At 35.9% G+C, this 19,949-nt stretch overlaps 1 protein-coding gene across 1 annotated transcript; it reads right to left on the bottom strand.

Annotated features, from left to right (window-relative positions):
- Positions 1–327: 327 nt before the first annotated feature.
- On the bottom strand, positions 328–19,594 carry LOC135199042 (uncharacterized). The gene is made up of 12 exons (XM_064226958.1): positions 19,454–19,594; positions 18,260–18,644; positions 16,150–16,285; positions 15,626–15,872; positions 14,985–15,229; positions 14,106–14,402; positions 4,373–4,488; positions 3,205–3,534; positions 2,951–3,083; positions 2,361–2,604; positions 1,583–1,827; positions 328–1,196 (listed from the first exon to the last, which is right to left on the bottom strand). The coding sequence occupies exons 2-12, from the start codon at positions 18,601–18,603 to the stop codon at positions 888–890; spliced, it is 2,646 nt and encodes an 881-aa protein (XP_064083028.1). The 5' UTR covers positions 18,604–18,644; positions 19,454–19,594; the 3' UTR covers positions 328–887.
- Positions 19,595–19,949: the final 355 nt, after the last annotated feature.

Raw genomic sequence — 19,949 nt, 5'->3', positions numbered from 1 at the left:
GGAGGTTTCATTTTAAGCAGTGTGTTATGACCTCACAGTTTTACCTTGTAAGGGCCACTTGTTACACACATAATTTGTTTAAACTAACAAGCAAATTTACAGCTCTTCTTTTGTTTCTTTACATCATTATTTCATTGATGAGTCGATAGACGGCACGACTGCAGAGTCCTAAAACAACAAATGCCCCAGAATCAAACCGAAAGACGACGACGATAAGTGTATTCAGTGACACTTCTCAGCATGTAACGAAAGTGGAACAATAATTCATTGTTCGTATAAATTTTTTTCTTTTATACAAAATGTATTAAAGTAGAATAAAAGTATAAGCAGCCAATTCATATTTAATAAATTATAAAAAGTTCAGAGAAAATTTAACTCATATTAATCTTGACATATATAAATACAGAATCTTCTGGTCACTTCTTCCAGATATGTATGTAATTGTAGTGGCCACAATCCCCTCTTGTCCACTCTTTTTGATTATATTTGTCACTATTAAACCTCAAAGAAGTCGAGAGATTAAGCGGACATTGTGGTTCATACATTATCATATTTTCATATAAAACAACTTTTATACATAAAAAAGCATATAACACAAACATAACATTACTTGGTGTGATTTGAAACGGTTGTGTACAGGGTAGATGCATGTATGTATGTGTCTGTGTATACAATTATGAAATTGCTTGTAATACCTGGGAGGTGTGTGTATGTATGCGCGTATGTCTGTGTCAGGGAGTTGATTAAGTAAGACAGATGAAAGAAAGACTTATATAGTTGAAGAGTAATGTGGAGGACACTGAGGTTATAGGCCTACACTATAGAGGCTCATTTGCTCTGGGTCACTCGAATGCTTTCCAGTCATAGAATATCATGATTAAATATGACTAACTCTGGAAATTTCCAGGATTTTTGATGTCCCCAGTGAAGAGAACGTTGTTCGTCTGTCTGTCGTAGATCATGAAGACGAAAGGCCTGTCGCAGTGGAATTGGACAATTTGTGGAGGAGCCCCAATAGATGTTATTGAGACACCGACGACAGCTGTGGCAGCTGCAGCCTCTGTTCCTTCTTCGTTGACATCTACATAAGCTTTGTGGATGATGTCTGACACAGCCAATTTTTCCGCAGAGCTGAACTGGCTCATGTCAGCCAGATCCCCGTCGAAGAGGTCCAGGATGCCCATCTTTTTTAGTGCCTTATGTGGAAGGATAAACATTATTAGAATTACTTTTTAAGTCTTGGGGAATAACTAGATATTCTCTATCAGAAAAATGGGCTATATTCCCCTTCTCACTCAGCCTCATTGATCAAGACACAAAAAACGAGAGGTTTCATTGCATAAGCTACTGACTTGATTTCATTACTGACCAACTACACAAATTATGACTTGAGCCAATTTTACTTAACTTTGCTGATAAAGGATCTGTGGTTTCCATACTAGGATTACCCAGAACCATTGTAGGTCCACTTTACTGACCGCAAATCCAAAAAGCAAAGAATAAATAAGTGCCTAGCATGCAGTGGTAATCACTCAGCCAAGGATTGACCAGAGCAACAATGTTGTGATCACGTTACACTCACGTTCAACAATTCCTTAGCGAGACCTGAGCGGAATTTAAACTTGGGAAGGAGCAAGTCCACACGGTGAGAATGCAGTTTTCTGGGACTGATGGCTTCTCTGAGAGCAGCGCTGCTGAGTCCCCTGACCACACTGGCGAGAGAACTTCCTCCATTCCCATTGGCATTAGGCAGAAGAAGGATCATGGAGAAGTTGCTCACAGCATAGGGGAGCTCCAGCAGCCGTGCGCCGAGTTGTGTAGATTCCCCTGTCAAAGTAAGTTCGTTTTTGTGTTTATTTCATTCTATTTAACGATGAACTCAACTCTTACTATTTTCACATAATGATAAAAGTTAACAATAATAAAAAAATGAACCTTTATAGAAGAATACATCTGGAAAAATGAAGGACTGTGTTGTTTGCAAAGTTAGTGAACCTTGTCTATGCAGTCAGCTGGTTGGGTGACTGATTTAAGAACAAGGATTCCCCATGGCAGTATAGGCTATTACATACATTCAGAAAATCCCCTCCTCTCAAGCAGTCCTTTCTTGAGTTTTCCTTAACTCCTGCATCCTTTTGTCTTTCAAGTTAAAGGGCTATCAACTCTTTTGTTTCCATCAACCTGTTAGATGTTCCATTGGCCTTCACTCAAAAGGATAAAACCAATGATGGTTAGCGTCTGTAGTGAGCTATTTATACTTCATGCCATTTACAAACAAATCCGTCATTGTATGGTGACTATGTTGTCTGGTTAAAGAGCTAACCCAAAATAATAATGACAATGACATACTTAAGGCTTACCATACTTGAAGTTGGAAACCTGGCTCATCATGTCGACTGAAATCTTATTGCTTGGAGCAACAAAGAAGTCCCTCTTCTGGGTGGTTGACTTTTTGAACTCTTGTTTCCAGAAGCCTTTGAAGTAGACAGCGTTGATGAGGACCATGCTGGCTTTGCGGACTATTTCATCTGTCACGACGCTGCTGATGAGGCCTCGTGTCGTTTTGTTGACGAAAGCATTCATGGCTCCGGCTGCATTCTTAGCCTGAGAAAGGTTGTGAAGATGTTTACACTGGCTTCCTGGACTCCAGTTTGATCCACTATGACTCATGCCAACAGAATTCTAAGTAGGCTGTTGTAAATGCTAATGTCATGTAGCCATATCAGCCTGACTCATTAACAATTCTGACTTGTTTGGGATTTATTCTGATCCCTTCTCACTCATATCAAACAAATATGTCCATATACTTATAACATCTATATACATTATCAGCACTGGTTGGCCCAGTAGTTTCAATCTACGGGTTTCTGTAGACCTTCACAGCTACAGAGTGATCACGAAGCCTAATAATTACCAGATGCACACTAAAACATGGCAATTTAATACTCACATCATAGAAATTAAGGATGCGTAGCTCATCTGGGAAAACGGTTTGGACACAAGGCAGCAAAGCGAAAGACTCGTTGAAGTAAGCTCTGTTGGCCACGTCGAGACTTATGTTGGCGTTGTTCTGTTGTTTGTATCTGAAAAGGAATACTATACTAGAGACAATGCATATACAGAAAGAAAGATAGAGAGGTAGAACTAAAACTTTGTCACATTTCATAGATGCTTATCTTAGATTCATTTTATTGCTGTACTCACAAAATCTCCAGCCCTTTCGACAGTCGGTGAGCAGAAGGCTTGTCTTTCAAGCCCAGACTTGCTGCCAGCTGCGACTGGGTATTGCCCGCTGCCCCAAAGTACGTCATAACCAGGGCGGCCCAGATGCTGTAGGGGGAGAAGAAGAAGTTCTCCGTAGGCTTCTCCAGGGTCAGTTGTTTGTAGAGGTTGAATCCAAAGTCTGTGGCGCCAGAGAGATCTGCATTTTTGTCCAGGGGAGGGATATTGGCATCGGGCGTGAAGCACTGGAGGTGGGCACCTCCTATGCCCAGGAGGAGAATCGTGGATTTGAGCCAGATCATGCTGCTGGGTCTGCAATAGGAAGTTATTCAGTATTTGAGTTCAACTCAATCTCATGTGAATGAGAGTCAACACCCAACCATCAAACATTGTTAAATATTGAACCATAAACTAGAAACAATCATTATCCCTATCTAATTCTAATATGACCTTTATAATGACTAGAAAATTAGGGGGAGGCTGGGGGACCGAGTATAATGAAACCCCATTATAAAGTATCTTATGAATCCCCACCATAACCCTGCCAAGTTTCATGCCCATCCGACCTGCCGTTCGGCCGTGATTGAATGACAGACGGGCGGACAGACATAATACCCATTATAGTAAGATATGATTCGATGTTTCAATTCAACAGTTCTGGAATGTTTATTAAGAAAAGGTCCATCCATTGGAAGAAAAGACTGTTGGGCACATTCTAACCAAGCCATTTTCCTAAGTGGAATACAACTGAATAACATATCTTCGTGTGTAAGAAGATTAAAACAGAAATATAAATATAAACCGGAAAATGGAAGTCATTGCTGATTCGTAAATATTTTCCAATTATTCAGTAAAAATAAATGACACAAATATCCATGTCTAAGCACATAATAATTAACTCTGCTTTATCACTTGACAAATTTGATATTAATTCCTAATTTAGTACTATCTGGTTTTAATAATTATCTTCATGCTTTCTTTCCAATCCAAAGAAACATCTTTTCCAAGGAAGATTACTCTACGTTTTGAAATACAAGCATTCACATGACAGAAAGCAAAAATAAGAACAGAGAGACTCATATCGGTGTGTTTTGTTCCAAAGAGCAACTGAAAAGGAATTTTCGGCCGTTAAATTCGAGATGTTACTCACCTTAGGAGATCGCAGGAACCGCCGGGTGACTGAAGAAGACGGGTTATGCTCGCTGCTTGCAAACACCGTCTAGATATGCAAGGCTGTGATTGTGGACATTCGAGAAAACCCTTGTTTTATATACACCGCGTTCGGCACAACACATGCCAGATGCGCGATGATTTCACAGCCAAGTGAGTGTTGCTCTTTGAGGTCGAAGTTCTAACATTTCTAAATAGAACCAATATTTTTCGCTCACGTTTTTCCGTTTGACTTCGTAGCTACTGTCTTTTGCAACATAAACATTAGAATGACATTTGTTATATACACACGTACACTCCGTTAATCGCTTTCATAGCTTCGAAATAGGACCAGATGCGCGATGATTTCACAGCCCGGTGAGTTTTCCTCTTTGAAGTCGTAGTTCCAACATTTCTAAATAGAGCCAATATTTTTCGCTCACGTTTCCGTCCGACTTCGTAGCGACTGTCTTTTGCAACATATTAGAATGACATTCGTTATATACACACATACACACAGAGAATCTCATTCATAGATTCGAAATATATGAACGATCACAACGGGAAATAAACTTTAAAGAAGTATATACGTGGTAAATCCAGAAAAAACCTGATCATCTTCTTCTTCTAAGATTGACTCGTATTTTCCCAAATGTTTCGTCCTTCAGCCAGAACCTGATTGTCAACTTTTGTGCCTCGGAGGATTTAGTAGGAAAAGCACAACATAACAGAACATTTTCATTCGCACGTCAAAACTCTCTCTCTTCTCTCTCTCTCTCTCGTCGTCTTGTCTCCTCGTCTCTCCATCTCTTCTCTCCTCTGCTCTCTCTCTCTCTCTCGTCTCTCATCTCCCGGGGGCTTTTTGGGATGGGTTAGTTTCTTTTTCTCTCTCTCTCTCTCTCTCTCTGCTTTTCCTGTGAATTTGGCCTTCTTCTGGCGATAAGATTATTCAACTGACGTTAGAGAGGAAATGGTTACGATAACTAGTATCCGGACTATTACTGGAAAGAAATGTATGTATACGTGTATTCAGGCATATTCATATATTTGTGTATATATATATACATATATATAATATCTATATAATATATATATATATCTAATAAAAGGAGCCCATAAAAACACCAAAATATAGAGAGAAAAGTACTATATTTCAGAGACTGCGGTCTCCCTCTTCAGGTACCTGAAGAGGAACAGCAGTCTCTGAAATATAGTACTTTTCTCTCTATATTTTGGTGTTTTTATGGGCAGCTTTTATTAGATGGAATTCTGGTTTATAATAGGAACATTTTTTACCAGTTCATATATATTATTATTATATCTAATACTTATAGATATAATATATAATATATATTAGATATATAAAAAATAATATATATATATATTTTGTTACGAAGTGCAAGTATCTGGTTACCATTCATCAATTATTACCTCACCAAAAGCCAGACACCTGAACCCTCATAACACGTTTAAACGACTGAATACTCTAAATGCACAGTGATCCCTTAACACTTACCGTTATTGCAGAAAATCAGACTAAGTTCATCAAGACAGGTGTGAGGTAATCATGTAAGTAATTAAATTAATCAAAGGGCATCATTCCATCAACAACAAGGTTTGTGAGGTAATCTTGTAAGTAATTAAATTATCAAAGGGATCACTCCATCAACAACTTTAAAGTCTAAGTATTTCCCTGATTTCTGAAGTCTAAGTACTTCCCTGGTTCTAAGTCACTGCAAGTTACTTGAAGGAAAGCAAATCAATTACCACTCTATGTTTCTACCTATCATCAATATAATCATAATCAAATGCAAATATACTGGTGTAAGATAAAGAGAACACTTATAAAAATTTTAAATACAAAAATTTATTATCAAATTCAAAATTTATAAGTGAAATTCACAAAATCAGGGAAAATTACTGTTACTTGAAAACAAAATAAAGTTTAATTAATTCTTGAATAAAATTAATGAAATTAAATCAAAATTAATTTATCACAAAATTCAAGAAAATTAATTCAATTGAAATTCAAAAGTGTTAGGCAATAATTGAAAATTTGAAATTAATTCACAAGTGCTAAACAACAATAAAACTTGAAAAGAATTCTCAGTAAATGCAAATTAATTCACAAGTGTTAAATTTAATTAAATGTGCAATGATTAAGCAATGAAAATAACTAAGTCAATTAAATTGTGAATGCAAATAAAAATATTAAATAAAAAGACACACTTCAATAAGAAAATGAAATAATACACAAACAATTGAACAAACACAAACACAAAAATACGCAATGTGTAAAAGTGTAAATGTTTTTCACTCAAAACACTGTAACCAACAGTTTTTACCAAACCTTCACAACCATCTGTTATTAGTTAACCACAGTTCCTATCAATTATTAGTTAACCACACTCCCTATCCATTATTAGTTATTACCTAACCGTTATTAGTTCCAACTAATAAAAATATAACACACTTTACCTTTTTGGTATACCAACTTCTATCTTTCTCTTGCTGCAGCTTGTATATCACACTTTCACAAAAACCAGGCACCGTAACGAAATAATGTTTGTTCAGATTCCACAAAAGAAACTAAATAACACTAAATAAATTCTAAGAAATATCAAATATGAAATTCTAAGTTACGAGTGACCAATTTACGTTACGTTAATATAATCTCAATGATGTCGAGTGAGAGAGAGAGAGAGAGAGAGCGAGAGAGAGAGAGGGAGATCTAACTGCCTCGGGTTCTATGATATAATGAAATCTTCTTCCTTTACGGAAACTCGACAAGGCAGATGGCAAAAACGTTCTTGGCACGAAAGCTTCCAGAAAGTTCGAAATCTGATGCAATCTTCATAAAGTAATGTGTAATTCCCACGTGGGACTTGGCAAAGAAATACGCGTACGAGTCCAGTCTGTTAAAAAAAAGACACGTACTCTACTCGATCGACACGAAGGAGAAGTTTTATCACGTACGATGACAGATTCTCAAAACAGAAATGAAGATTTGAGCTTGCTCATCAAACGCGTTGACAGATTTAGGAAAGCAAACGGATCTCGCAGACCCTCTAATCTTACAGTGTTGACATAAAAGTTAAACATTCGTAGTTTCGAAAAGAATAAGAAACTCTCTCTCTTTTTACGTTATGTATATATTCTTTTACAACATGTAATGCGAAATCTGAACACACATTTAAAACATCCTATCTCTAAACTATCTAGGAATCTGAAAAAATGTTACACAATCTACATGACATTTCAAAGAGGGGAAACATGCATTTTGAAAGTAGTAATATATAATAATATATATATATATATATATATATATATATATATATATATATATATATATATATGTATATATGCATACATATGTATATATATATATAAACATACATATATGCTTAAAAATCACTGTAGATGCACGTGACTTCATAAATAAGCGAATCCCACAGGGAAATGATAGTCAGAAATCCAAGTGCTTTCATCTATACTCAGACATTGTCAAGGAGTTAATGAAGTACAATTGGAGAGAAAGGTCTCAGGTACAAAACAAGATCAAGAATACCAGATGGTTAATTGCCAAAAGGGTAAAAATTAAAAGACATAATCCAGGATTATCGGATATCACACGGTCACAAACCTAACCGAAATTACAAAGTACCTTTACAGTCCAAAACATGTAAAAACTTAATATATTAATTTTGTTGCTTATATTTATCTACAACTTTTTTCATAATGAAAGCATCAAGTTTAAATAAACCAAGACTTAAATTTAGAACATTTCTATTATTTGACTTGATGAAACAAGATTCAATGATGTTCCTTTTAACTGTGTCATTGGCTCTTGCTTGACTCCAGTTAATAGGATGGTCTAAATCTCTCATATGTACGAATAATGCATTCGATATTTGCCCAGTTCTCACAGAATATTGATGTTGTTTGAGACATCAATATTCTAGAAATGATAGAAATTTCACCTTTTCAGTCTTTGGAAAATCAACTAACATTGCCTCTTTTGTTCATTACTACTCCAATCACCATCAAAATGTTAAATTCTCTGTTTTTTCTGGGATGTTCCTAAGGGCTTTACGTCTCTGTAGCCCGCAGTTTATTGATGCTGAAATTAAAACTATTTATGATATTGCATTGAAACTTAAATACCCAAGGACTTTTATAGATGTGGCATGGAAGAGCTAGAAAAACATTTTATTCAACTAATGACAAACTTGAATTTAGTAAGCATAACATTCTAAAATTACCCTATGATGAAAGGTTTTTAGATATTCCTAGAATTTTAAAGCTTTTTAACATAAATGTTGTTTTCAGTAATATTAATGTTAAGAGTTTAATAATAAAAAAATTCTCTAAAGATCTTCCAGGCTGCATATATGAAATTCCTTGCAAAAAGTGTGATAAAGTCTATTACGGACAGACCGGTAAATCTCTTTCACAACGTCTCAAACAACATCAATATTCTGTGAGAACTGGGCAAATATCGAATGCATTATTCGTACATATGAGAGATTTAGACCATCCTATTAACTGGAGTCAAGCAAGAGCCTTAATCCCATGTAATGACACAGTTAAAAGGAATATCATTGAATCTTGTTTCATCAAGTCAAATAATAGAAATGTTCTAAATTTAAGTCTTGGTTTCTTTAAACTTGATGCTTTCATTATGAAAAAAGTTGTAGATAAATATAAGCAACAAAATTAATATATTAAGTTTTTACATGTTTTGGACTGTAAAGGTACTTTGTAATTTCGGTTAGGTTTGTGACCGTGTGATATCCGATAATCCTGGATTATCTCTTTTAATTTTTACCCTTTTGACAATTAACCATCTGGCATTCTTGATCTTGTTTTGTACCTGAGACCTTTCTCTCCAATTGTACTTCATTAACTCCTTGACAATGTCTTAGTAAAGACGAAAGCGCTTGGATTTCTGACTATCATTTTCCTGTGGGATTCGCTTATATATATATATATATATATATATATATATATAATATATATATATATATCATATATATATATATATATATATATATATATATCTATATATATATATATATATATATATATATATATGTAAGTGTTTACATAATAAAAATATGGAATGTTACTCCATATATATAAAAGACTAAAAAACTAAAGAGGTCAACCAGATTGCTTGCAGGAATGTGATCAGACTAGAGACGCTAAAGATGACGTATACAACAAAGTAAGCTAAGATAACATGCCGTCACCTGTAGTCATTCAATTGTTTATAAACTTTAGTCCAAGCTTCCTGCTTGAGACAAACAACGTGACCTATAGCTCAAGCGGCCTACGTGATTAGTAACTATGTCATCTGATTGTATGTTCGTATGTAACTATGTCATCTGATTGTATGTTCGTATGTTCGAGCTACTGTCTGCTTCCTTTATGACTGGTAACCGAGATGGTAGTAGAGGAGAATAGAGTTAGCTATCGTCATTAGAAGACCTGTACCTCTTTACCTAAGCTTTATCATGTAGAGAGAATAGAATTAGCCATCATCATTGGCAGAAGCGATCAAGCTATCGTCATTAGAAGACCTGTATAATCCTACTTGATCTTCACCATGTAAACTCAGAAAATATAAGTATTTTTGTACTTCGTGGTTTCTACTAGATCCTCACCTCATCACCGAATCATCATGAGTTTAACACATCGTCGTCATAACCAAAGAAGATAATACCGACTTCGTAAGTGATCTACAAACCCCAGGACACCCCAATGAATATGGAAGTGCAATACCAACCGACTTAGCGTAAGATTATCGCAAGTCTAACATTACCTCATAGGGCGCCTTATTATACAGGGCAACAGCCCATAATATATATATATATATATATATATATATATATATATATATATATATATACTATATATATATATATATATATATATATATATATATACATATATATATATATATATATATATATATATATATATATATATATATATATTATATATACGTATATATATCTATATATATAAATAAATATTTTTATATATATTATATACATTTATACTTATATATATATATATATATATAAATATATATATATCTATATATTTATATATTTATATATATACATTCGAGGTACAAATTGTCCTTTAATAGCCAATTTGCTCTACCTTGGAATTAATATATTATTATATTAATCAAAGGGGAATTTTTTAGTTGATAATGATTTTGTCCTCTCGTGGATTCAAACCAGCGCCCAGCGGAAAGAAGAGAAATCAGGACTTCAGTGATGTTATCGACTGGGCCAACAAAGGAGGTATAAGTTGATACCGATTCCGACCTTACAAATCACTATCAAACTCAGTTATTTGTAATTAGAATCGATATCTAACCCCCTCTGCCGTGTTAACAAAGCTGAACGTTTGCTGCACGTAGCCATATCAAGAATTTTCATTACATCAACATGATTCATATACATATATCGAACTACAAATGTGATAAGTATTTGTAATATGGCTACGTGTGACAAACGTTCGACTTTGTTAACATGACAGAGGGGGTTGGATATCGATGCTAAATACAAATAGCTGAGTTTTCCAGTAATTTGTAAGATCAGAATTGGTATCAACTTATACATCACTTGTTGGGCCAGTTGATAACATCACTGAAGTCCTGATTTCCCTTCTGTCAGCTGAGCGCTGGTTCGAACCCACGAGAGGACGAAATTATTATCGAATAAAAAATCCCCTTCGGTTAATAACATTTATGAGAATATATTAATTCCAAGGTAGAGCGAATTGGATATTAAAGGTCACTTGTAGCTCTATGTATGTAGCCTATATGAACCACGGTCATGTGATAAAAATTCATATATACTCTGTGTGTGTAAATATATATATATATATATATAATATATAATATATATATATATATATATATATATATATATATATATATATTTATTTATTTCCACTGCATATGGGTGTACGGATCCATACAGAAGGATAAATATATCATGGTGATTTAATAAAAATATGTGTGGGTATCTTTATCAGACGCTTGTTAAAGATTTTATTTATAGAATATCCATATATACTGAATCAATGGGAAAAATATGTTGTTTTGAATACATTTATCTGTAAAATGATATATATTTTATGTATATATATATCTATATATATTCATATATATATATATATATATATATATATATATATATATATATATATATATATATATATATATATATATATATATATATATATATACATATATATATATATATATAATATATATATATATATATATATATATATATATATATATATATATATATATATATATATATATTAACCAGATGCAGTTTCCTTGTTCTTATCAATCATGTCAGGGAAATTCTTTTAAATTCGTTCAGTACTTGGTAAGTGTGACGTCATCGCCTCACACGTCACGTCGGAAGCTGACCCCAAAAAAATTTTTACTTGGAATTCCTTACTTGGCCCCCCTTCCCCTTCCCACTTCCCCTTCACCATCTCACCACCCCTCCCCGCCCCACAACCCCCACCCGTCATCCATCTCGTTCAGGCAGGTTAATTTTGGGCGTCGCTGTAGCCCACCAACGCTTCCTTTTGACCAGGATGTCAGTTTAAGGTGTTTTTTCTCTTCTGATACTATATATATATATATATATATATATATATATATATATATATATATATATATATACTATATAGCTTTCATCCACAGGTGGATGGACGAAAGATATGATCATCGAAAATATTTCCACAAATGTATTTCCTCCGGATAAACAAGAATATTACTGTGGATCCTTCTGTGTACCGATTACTTAGAAGCACGATACGGTGTTTATATATTGCATGCATATATATATATATATATATATATATATATATATATATATATATTATATATATATATATATCTTAAAGGCACCATTAACAGTCTATAATATTAAATAGTCGGGTTGATAACCTTAGCTGTTGCCGGTCGGAGACAGATGCAAAACGCTGGATTCCTCAAAGATGCTAAAACGAAAAAACAAACAGGAAAGCTTACCGACGCACAACTGGGGTCAGTGACGCATTTCGAAGATCACGAGATTCGTGTATGTAGCGTGCATGCCTCTCGTGCGCCAATTGGTGAGTGTGTGTGTTAGTAATGAACAGAAAATGACATAATATAAACTAGGGGAAAAGTTGCAAAGGGGGACTCACTGAATTCGATTGGTAGTGTGTGGAACACGCCACAGAAGAGGTGCTAGAAGAGATGTTGCAGGTCCATCGGACAAGGTGAAGTGAACTTTGAAAAAGTTAACATTTGAAGTGACAATTACTTGAGTTCTTGAGAAAGGGAAGTGAGGTGCAGCACACACTCTTTATTGACGAACTTTAATGTTTTATGGTGTCATAATTATGATCTCTTTATTTCAGATGGATTCGAAGTCCCCTTATGGGTCTTCTCTAGACTAATTTTGACTATTAATAAACTATGAATGTTTGGACACTTAAATATGATTTTGAGAGGAATGTGTTAGTTTAACGTTTCTTTTTGGGTCAGGCTTAATTAAGTTTATTCCATTTTCATGTTACTTAATTTTGGGAAATAAAAAGTATATTTTTGTAACAACAAAGAGTTACATTAGCCTAGTTTGAAACTGATTTTCAGCCAACCCCAGAGATGGCATTCAACAGAAAAAAGGTAGGCTACGTTACGAGTTAGCTATTTTGTTTTCATTTGTTTAAGCGAGTGTCCTTTGACCTCGTTCAAGATTTTTCCTTGTTGTATATATATTAATATATATATATATATATATATATATATATATATCTATATATATATATATATATCATATATTATTATATATGATATCTATAAATATATATATATATATATATATATATATATATATAGTATGTAAGATAGATAGATATATATATATGTGTGTGTGTGTGTGTGTAAACTACATACTTCCATTGACAAAAAATTAATCGGCGAATCACAGAGGTTACAACATCTTCCAAGCCTCCAATGCATTGGCAATATGGTCAACACTGACTGGTCTAAGGCAGGCACACGTGGGATCTGTAGGTAATGTTTAACCCAGATGGCCAAAAAAATACCCAAGGCGCGTATCCAGAGGGCCATGCCACAACAGTCCTTTTATTCCCTTAAAACACCTTATCATATCAACAAAAATACAGTTTATGCCTTTACTTACGCATCCAGTTTATGCCTTGACTTACAAGTATGCCCCCGGCTGGATTCTTGCAGTTCTGACCACCATTTCAGGATAAATCTTAGCTAGCCAGTTCATTGTATTATTTTATTTATAGTGCTCAATCAATATAAAACACTTCATCTTAAAGAAACAATACTTTCTGTCTACATACTGATGCCCAGAAACAGTATTCAGTCAGTCTATGATATATCTAAAAGCAATTTAACATCTTGGAACAAGACCTCAATGTTGTGCTATGTTCCTAACAGCCTCTTAGTCAGTCACAGTCCTCTGAATAACTTTGGACGACTTTGGAGCATCCTTTATCTAAATACCATTTTCAGAAACAGTCAACGGTCAGTCTGTGGATCTGAAAGTGATTTTACATCTTGGAACAAGACCTCTATGTTATGTTATGTTCCCAGTAGCCTCTCAGTCAATCCCAGTCCTCTGGACACCATTGGGACAAACCCTCTGCCAACTCCCGGCCTTCTACAGCTTGCTAGGGTCAACAACAGTTCCCGCGAAGAGGATGGCTTTTGTCACATGGTCCCAGATGAGGAAGACGAACGGATGTTCGCAGTAGAACTCTGTGAGACTTGACCCCGCACTAGAGAGCTTCACCGAGAAGGTGACGCCAGTACCTGCTGAGGCGACTGTTCCCTCCTCGTTGACCTCCACGACCGTCTTGTGGATGGCGTTGGTCACATGCAGCGAGGTATGCTGGCTGAAGCCAGTAAGATTGGCCTTGCGCTCGTCGAAGAGGTCAGTGATGCCCGCCTTCTGGAGAGCCTGAAATATGGTGGGTGGATGGGTTCTGTTTCAAGGCAACTACAAGTGGTCCCCTTTCATTCTGGGAGGAGTTTTAAGGTTTTAAGAACATTTACAAGTGGTTCCCAATAATTCTATGACATGTTTTAAGGTTTGAAGGACAATTTTCAGATGGTTCCCATTCATTTTAAGGACGGTGCAGGTGTTGGCCCCATTCAAATTTCAGGAAAAGGCAGTTATTGTTAATATTTTGAATGTTGTTTCCTGCCTTCACTTTCCCTGATTCTGCCATAGGGCATATTTCTGATCTAACATTTATAAAACATGCATATTACTGACCCATTAATAACTAACCTTGTGAACGTGTAATTAGAGTTACCCCTTTGTGAAGAGATTAAGAAAGTGTCTTAATTAAGGATCTACCATGCAGGACAAACTTTCCTGTGCGGGTCAAGAACGTGCCTTCATTTGCACCCTGTTCTCAGAACTCTGAAGCCACCCCAGAAAATTTCACACAGTCCCCCATCACCAGCAAACCACCACCCAAGCCATACTCCCAACTTAACTCTCCTAAGGTCATGCCAAGATGAATCTCCCACTTACTGTCTTGAGTTCCTTGCCGAGTTTCAGCTCAAACTTGAACTTGGGCAGCAGAATGTCAACTTCCTTAGCCTTCAAGTTGGTGGCACTGATGGCAGCCAGAAGTGAATCCTTGTTGAGGTTTTTCAACATGTGGGTGAAACGTTCGCCCAGAGGCTTGTCAGTGTTTGGCAGAAGAAGGAACATTGAGATATTCTGTGCTGCGTAAGGAAGCTCAAGTATGCTGGCACCCAGTTGGCTGGAAACTCCTGCAGAAATATGAGTAACAAGTTCATTACAGTCTTCGGATATACTAGTTCTTATCTCAAACTGCTGTATATTCCTGTAGATTCAGATTAATATCTAGATCTGCATGACCAGTTCTTATCTCAAACTACTTGAGAGTTGCTATCACAATGTAGATTACATTTACTATTATAGCCTAGATCTGAATGATCACCACAAATGTGGAAGTTGATCTTAGGAAATTTGGAGTTCCCCAAAAAATTCAAAGGCTTGGTCCATAATTTAGGACCATTCTAGATCATGAAGGCCTTTCTCAGAAGTTCAAAGGATTGGTCCATCAATTTAGGACCCCCTAAACAGAGCCAATTCATGAAGACCCAACAAAAGGCAAATGAACCAAATCAAATGCAGATCATTACCGTGTTTGAAACTTCCCGTCAGGGACATCATGGCGACTGGTGTTGCATTCTGGGAAGAAGGAGTGAAGAAATCCCTCTCGCTGGTTAACGAGGGTCGGAACTGGAACTTCCAGACGCCCTTGAAGAAGACGGCACTGACTAGGGCCATGCTGGCATCTTTGATGTCCTCCGCAGTCAAGAGTTCACGGATATTGCCCCTCGTCACATCAGAAACGTGTTTGTTGATTTCAGCGGCTGTCTTCTCTGCCTGTGGGAATGGGATATCTGGCATCTTTTAGCTTGTAGTTGCCCAGTTTGCGCTAGAGAGTCTATATTGCTGACCATATTTTGAAATTCACTTATCCCTAAAGCAACCACTGATTGCCCCTTGGAAAAAAAATTGTAGATATAAAGACGTAAGAGTGATTTTATCCTTAAGAATCAAATTTTGTTTCTGGACAGAACTTTTGTGAAATATTGATAAAGCTGTAGACAATGGTAGATGGAGCTACCAGCTAATAATTATAATAACAACAAGCACTTACGTCTTGAAAACTGACAGATCTCATCTCTGTCGTGAAGGAGTCCTTGACGCACTGTGTCAGAGACAGAGTAGTGTCGACGTAGATCCGGTTGACGAAGTTGAGTGTGCTGGTGGCATTCTTCTGGGCAGTTCCGTGCCTTCAGTGGGTGTAGAGAGCAGGAATGAGGTAGATTAGACATTATTACAGTGGCCAAATAAATGTGTAGTACCTCCGTCATCCAGACATCTATAAACTGTGTAGCTCTGAGGCACATCAGTAAAGCTATGTGTACCACTGTCATCCATACATCTACTTTGTGTAGCTCAGAGGTACACCACTAAACTGTACCCTTAAGTAAAGTACCATTGGCAAAGCAGTTTTCCCCTATGGGTACTCGTTTTGTACCTCAACCTCACCTAAAAACTTGCCAATTGGCCCCTACCCCTCAACCTCCTCTGTTGCCAATTTAGAGGGACTTTGGCTGAGAATTTAGAGATTCTGCTAGACTTTGAGCCTGCATTGCATGCAATGAGGGAAATCTGGAGAACTCTGTTGCAGAATCCTAAAAAAAACTATACTAAACTTTGAACTCCCAATGATTGCAAATGAACTTTCAATAATTCCAAATGTAGGGAAATCCGGAGAACTTTGTCGCAGAATCTAAAAACTATACTAAACTTTGAACATTTGTTGATTGCAAAACTGGAAAAATGCGTTCTGAAATTGAGAAAACATACTAAATTTTGAACCTTCATTGCTTGCAAATGCATGAAGTCTGCAAAATTTGTTAAAAAAATTGAAAAAAACATACTAAACTTTGAACCTTCATTGTTTGCAAATGCAAGATATCTGGCGAAATTTGTTCCAAAATTGAGAAAACATACTAAATTTTGAACCTTCATTGCTTACAAATTTAGGAAACTGTATAAGTTAGTTGCAAAATTAAGAAAATATAAAACATGAACTTTCATTGATTGCAAATTTAGGAAACTGCAGAACTTTGTTGCAAAAATTTAGATATTACAATCAACTTTGAACCTTCATTGCTTGCATATGTTGGAAATTTGCCAGACTTTGTTGCAAAATTGAGAAAATATACTAAAACTTTACCTATCATCGTTTGTAAATTTGGAAAATCGGCCAAAGTTATTTACCAATGTAGAAAAAAAAATACGCAAGTATTTTCAACTTTGTTGAATATGTAGCATATCTGCCAACTTTTGAACACTCTTCGATTTATTTATTCACGTGACATGAAAATTGAAATGTCTCATGCAGACTAGTACAGTCTCTGTAGACTGTCAGTTTCCAAAAAGCACAACAATCTGAGATTTATTCAGTTATAACAAACCTGGGGACAGTTATATTCACATCATTTTCCAAAGGGAAATGTTAAAAAAAAAAATTATCTGAAATAAGTTGAAAGTATGATTTATCTCACGTCACATAAGTTTTTTTTTTTTTGAAAAATCAAAAATGTTTTCATGGGGATCCATCAGACGAAAATCATAAACCCAAATTGAAATGATACAATTTATAAAATGTTGACTTGAAATTCAAACTTCCAAAGAATATTGTGTTCATTAGGTAGTAGTCACAAGAAGTAAAGAGAAATGCAGAAAGAGGAGATACCACTTATTAAAGAAGGAAATAAAATCAATAAATAGATGAAAATGTATCAAAATGCAAGAACAATAGTAATATAAATCTTACAAGTTTAAGATTGATGGTGCTCCTGTGGTTATAAGACTCAGAAAAACATTAATAAATAGATGAAAATGTATCAAAATGCAAGAATAGGAGACATAAATCTTACAAGTCTAAGACTGGTGGTGCTCTGTGTTATAAGACTCAGAAAAACATTAATAAATAGATGAAAATTTATCAAAATGGATGAAGAATAGGAGATATATATCCTATAAGTTTAAGATTAATGGTGCTCCTGTGGTTATAAGACTCATATAATCATTAATAAATAGATGAAAATGTATCAAAATGCATGAAGAATAGGAGATATATATCCTATAAGTTTAAGATTGGTGGTGCTCCTGTGTTATGGGACCCAGTGACAGACAGAAAGACACAAACAAAAGCAACACGACTCGAGACAAATCTCTCTCACAATACTCACAGCCTCTCGGTGCGTCTCAGAAGACTATACAACGCAGGCTTCTCAGAGACCCTCAGGGCGGCCCCGAGCTGGCTCCGAGTGATTCCCCCCGACCCGAGGTAAGTCAGGGACAGGGCCGTCCAGATGTTGAAGGGCGAGAAGCAGAAGTTCGACGTCGTGGAGGAAGAGTTCCCGGGCGCCAACAGGTTCTGGAACAGGTCCAGACCGAAGGCGGTGACGGCAGAGAGGTCCACTTGGTCCTTAGACGCGTTGCTGGTGGAGTTCAGGGGGACGTCTTGGCTGAAGCATTCCGACAGCGCGTGCGCCACTCCCATCAGGAGGACCAGGGCGGATAACCACTTCATTTTTGGGCTGTAGTGGGCAGGTGTCTTGCAAATGGAGTCTTCTGCAAAGGGAGTCGGGGTTTATTTTTGGTTAATGCCGAGGTGAGCTTTTAAACAACAGTACGTAGAGCTTCGATATTCTCGTGGTAATTATAGTCCTAGAGTTGTTGGAATTACGCAAGAAAAGGGCAGAACTGATTTGTGCATCTTTTTCCAAGATATTCACTTGATAATCAGTCCTCCATTACGGGATATTCAGTCCTCCACTACTGGAATTATATTATACTCAAAGAAATGAACAGAACTGATTTGTGGATCACTTTTCCAAGATGTACACTTGATAATCAGCCCTCCATAACTGGAATTATACAATTATATACTCAAAAAAGAAGGACATAACTGATTTGTGGATCTTTTTTCCAAAATATTCACTTGATAATCAGTCCTCCATTACTGGAATTATACAATTATATACTCAAAGAAGGACTTAATTGATTTGTGGAAGCTGTTCCCAGAAATTCTCATGACAATCAGTCCTACATCACTGGAATTATATTATAATCAAAGAAAAATAGAACAGAACTGATGTGTGGAACCTTTTCCAAGATATTCACTCGATAATAATCAGCCCACCAACACTGGAATTATATTATATTCAAATAACAGAACAGAACTGATGTGTGGACCTTCTTCCAAGATATTCACTTGATAATCAGTCCCTCATTCCCGTTATTATACTAAAAGAAGGAAATAATTGGCACTTTGGGACTGCCAACATTTTTTTACTAAGATAAACTAGGCCTAACCAAAACATAAATAAATAAGATAAATGAATAAATAAATAGACTGTCACTATATTATGTATACTTACCGACTTGTCTATTCAACAGCCTGACGAAACTGAACGCTAGCCTGCAGAAGGTTCCTGTCTTATAGGCAAAAATGCCTGCGAGCGAGCGATGTTGCCATAAGCGAATCCCACGATTTTCGCGAGAGGAAAAAGATTCTTTTGTGTCCCCCCCCCAACCTTTTTCCACCCCATTCCCCCCTCCCCTCGAAGCGGAGATCATTCGTTTGAGGAAGAGATTTTAAGGAAGGATTGACAAGGATTTAATGCAATCCTGCTAGTTTGTAAGTTTGATTTTAAGGGATGTAGGGTTAATAATAACAATTTATATACACTGCAAAGGGTTTGAAGAAAAGGATTACTACAATGAATCCTAAGAGTTTGTTAGTCTAATTTCAAGTGACGTAGGATTAACACTAACAATTTATATACGCTGCAAAGGGTTTAAAGAAAAGGATTAGTACAATCAAGCCTACAAGTTTGTTAGTCTAATGCCAAGGGACGTAGGATTAATCCTAAC

This window comes from Macrobrachium nipponense, chromosome 25, assembly GCF_015104395.2.
Source record: "Macrobrachium nipponense isolate FS-2020 chromosome 25, ASM1510439v2, whole genome shotgun sequence".
NCBI lineage: Eukaryota > Metazoa > Arthropoda > Malacostraca > Decapoda > Palaemonidae > Macrobrachium > Macrobrachium nipponense.
This window is presented reverse-complemented; position numbering and strand designations above follow the sequence as displayed.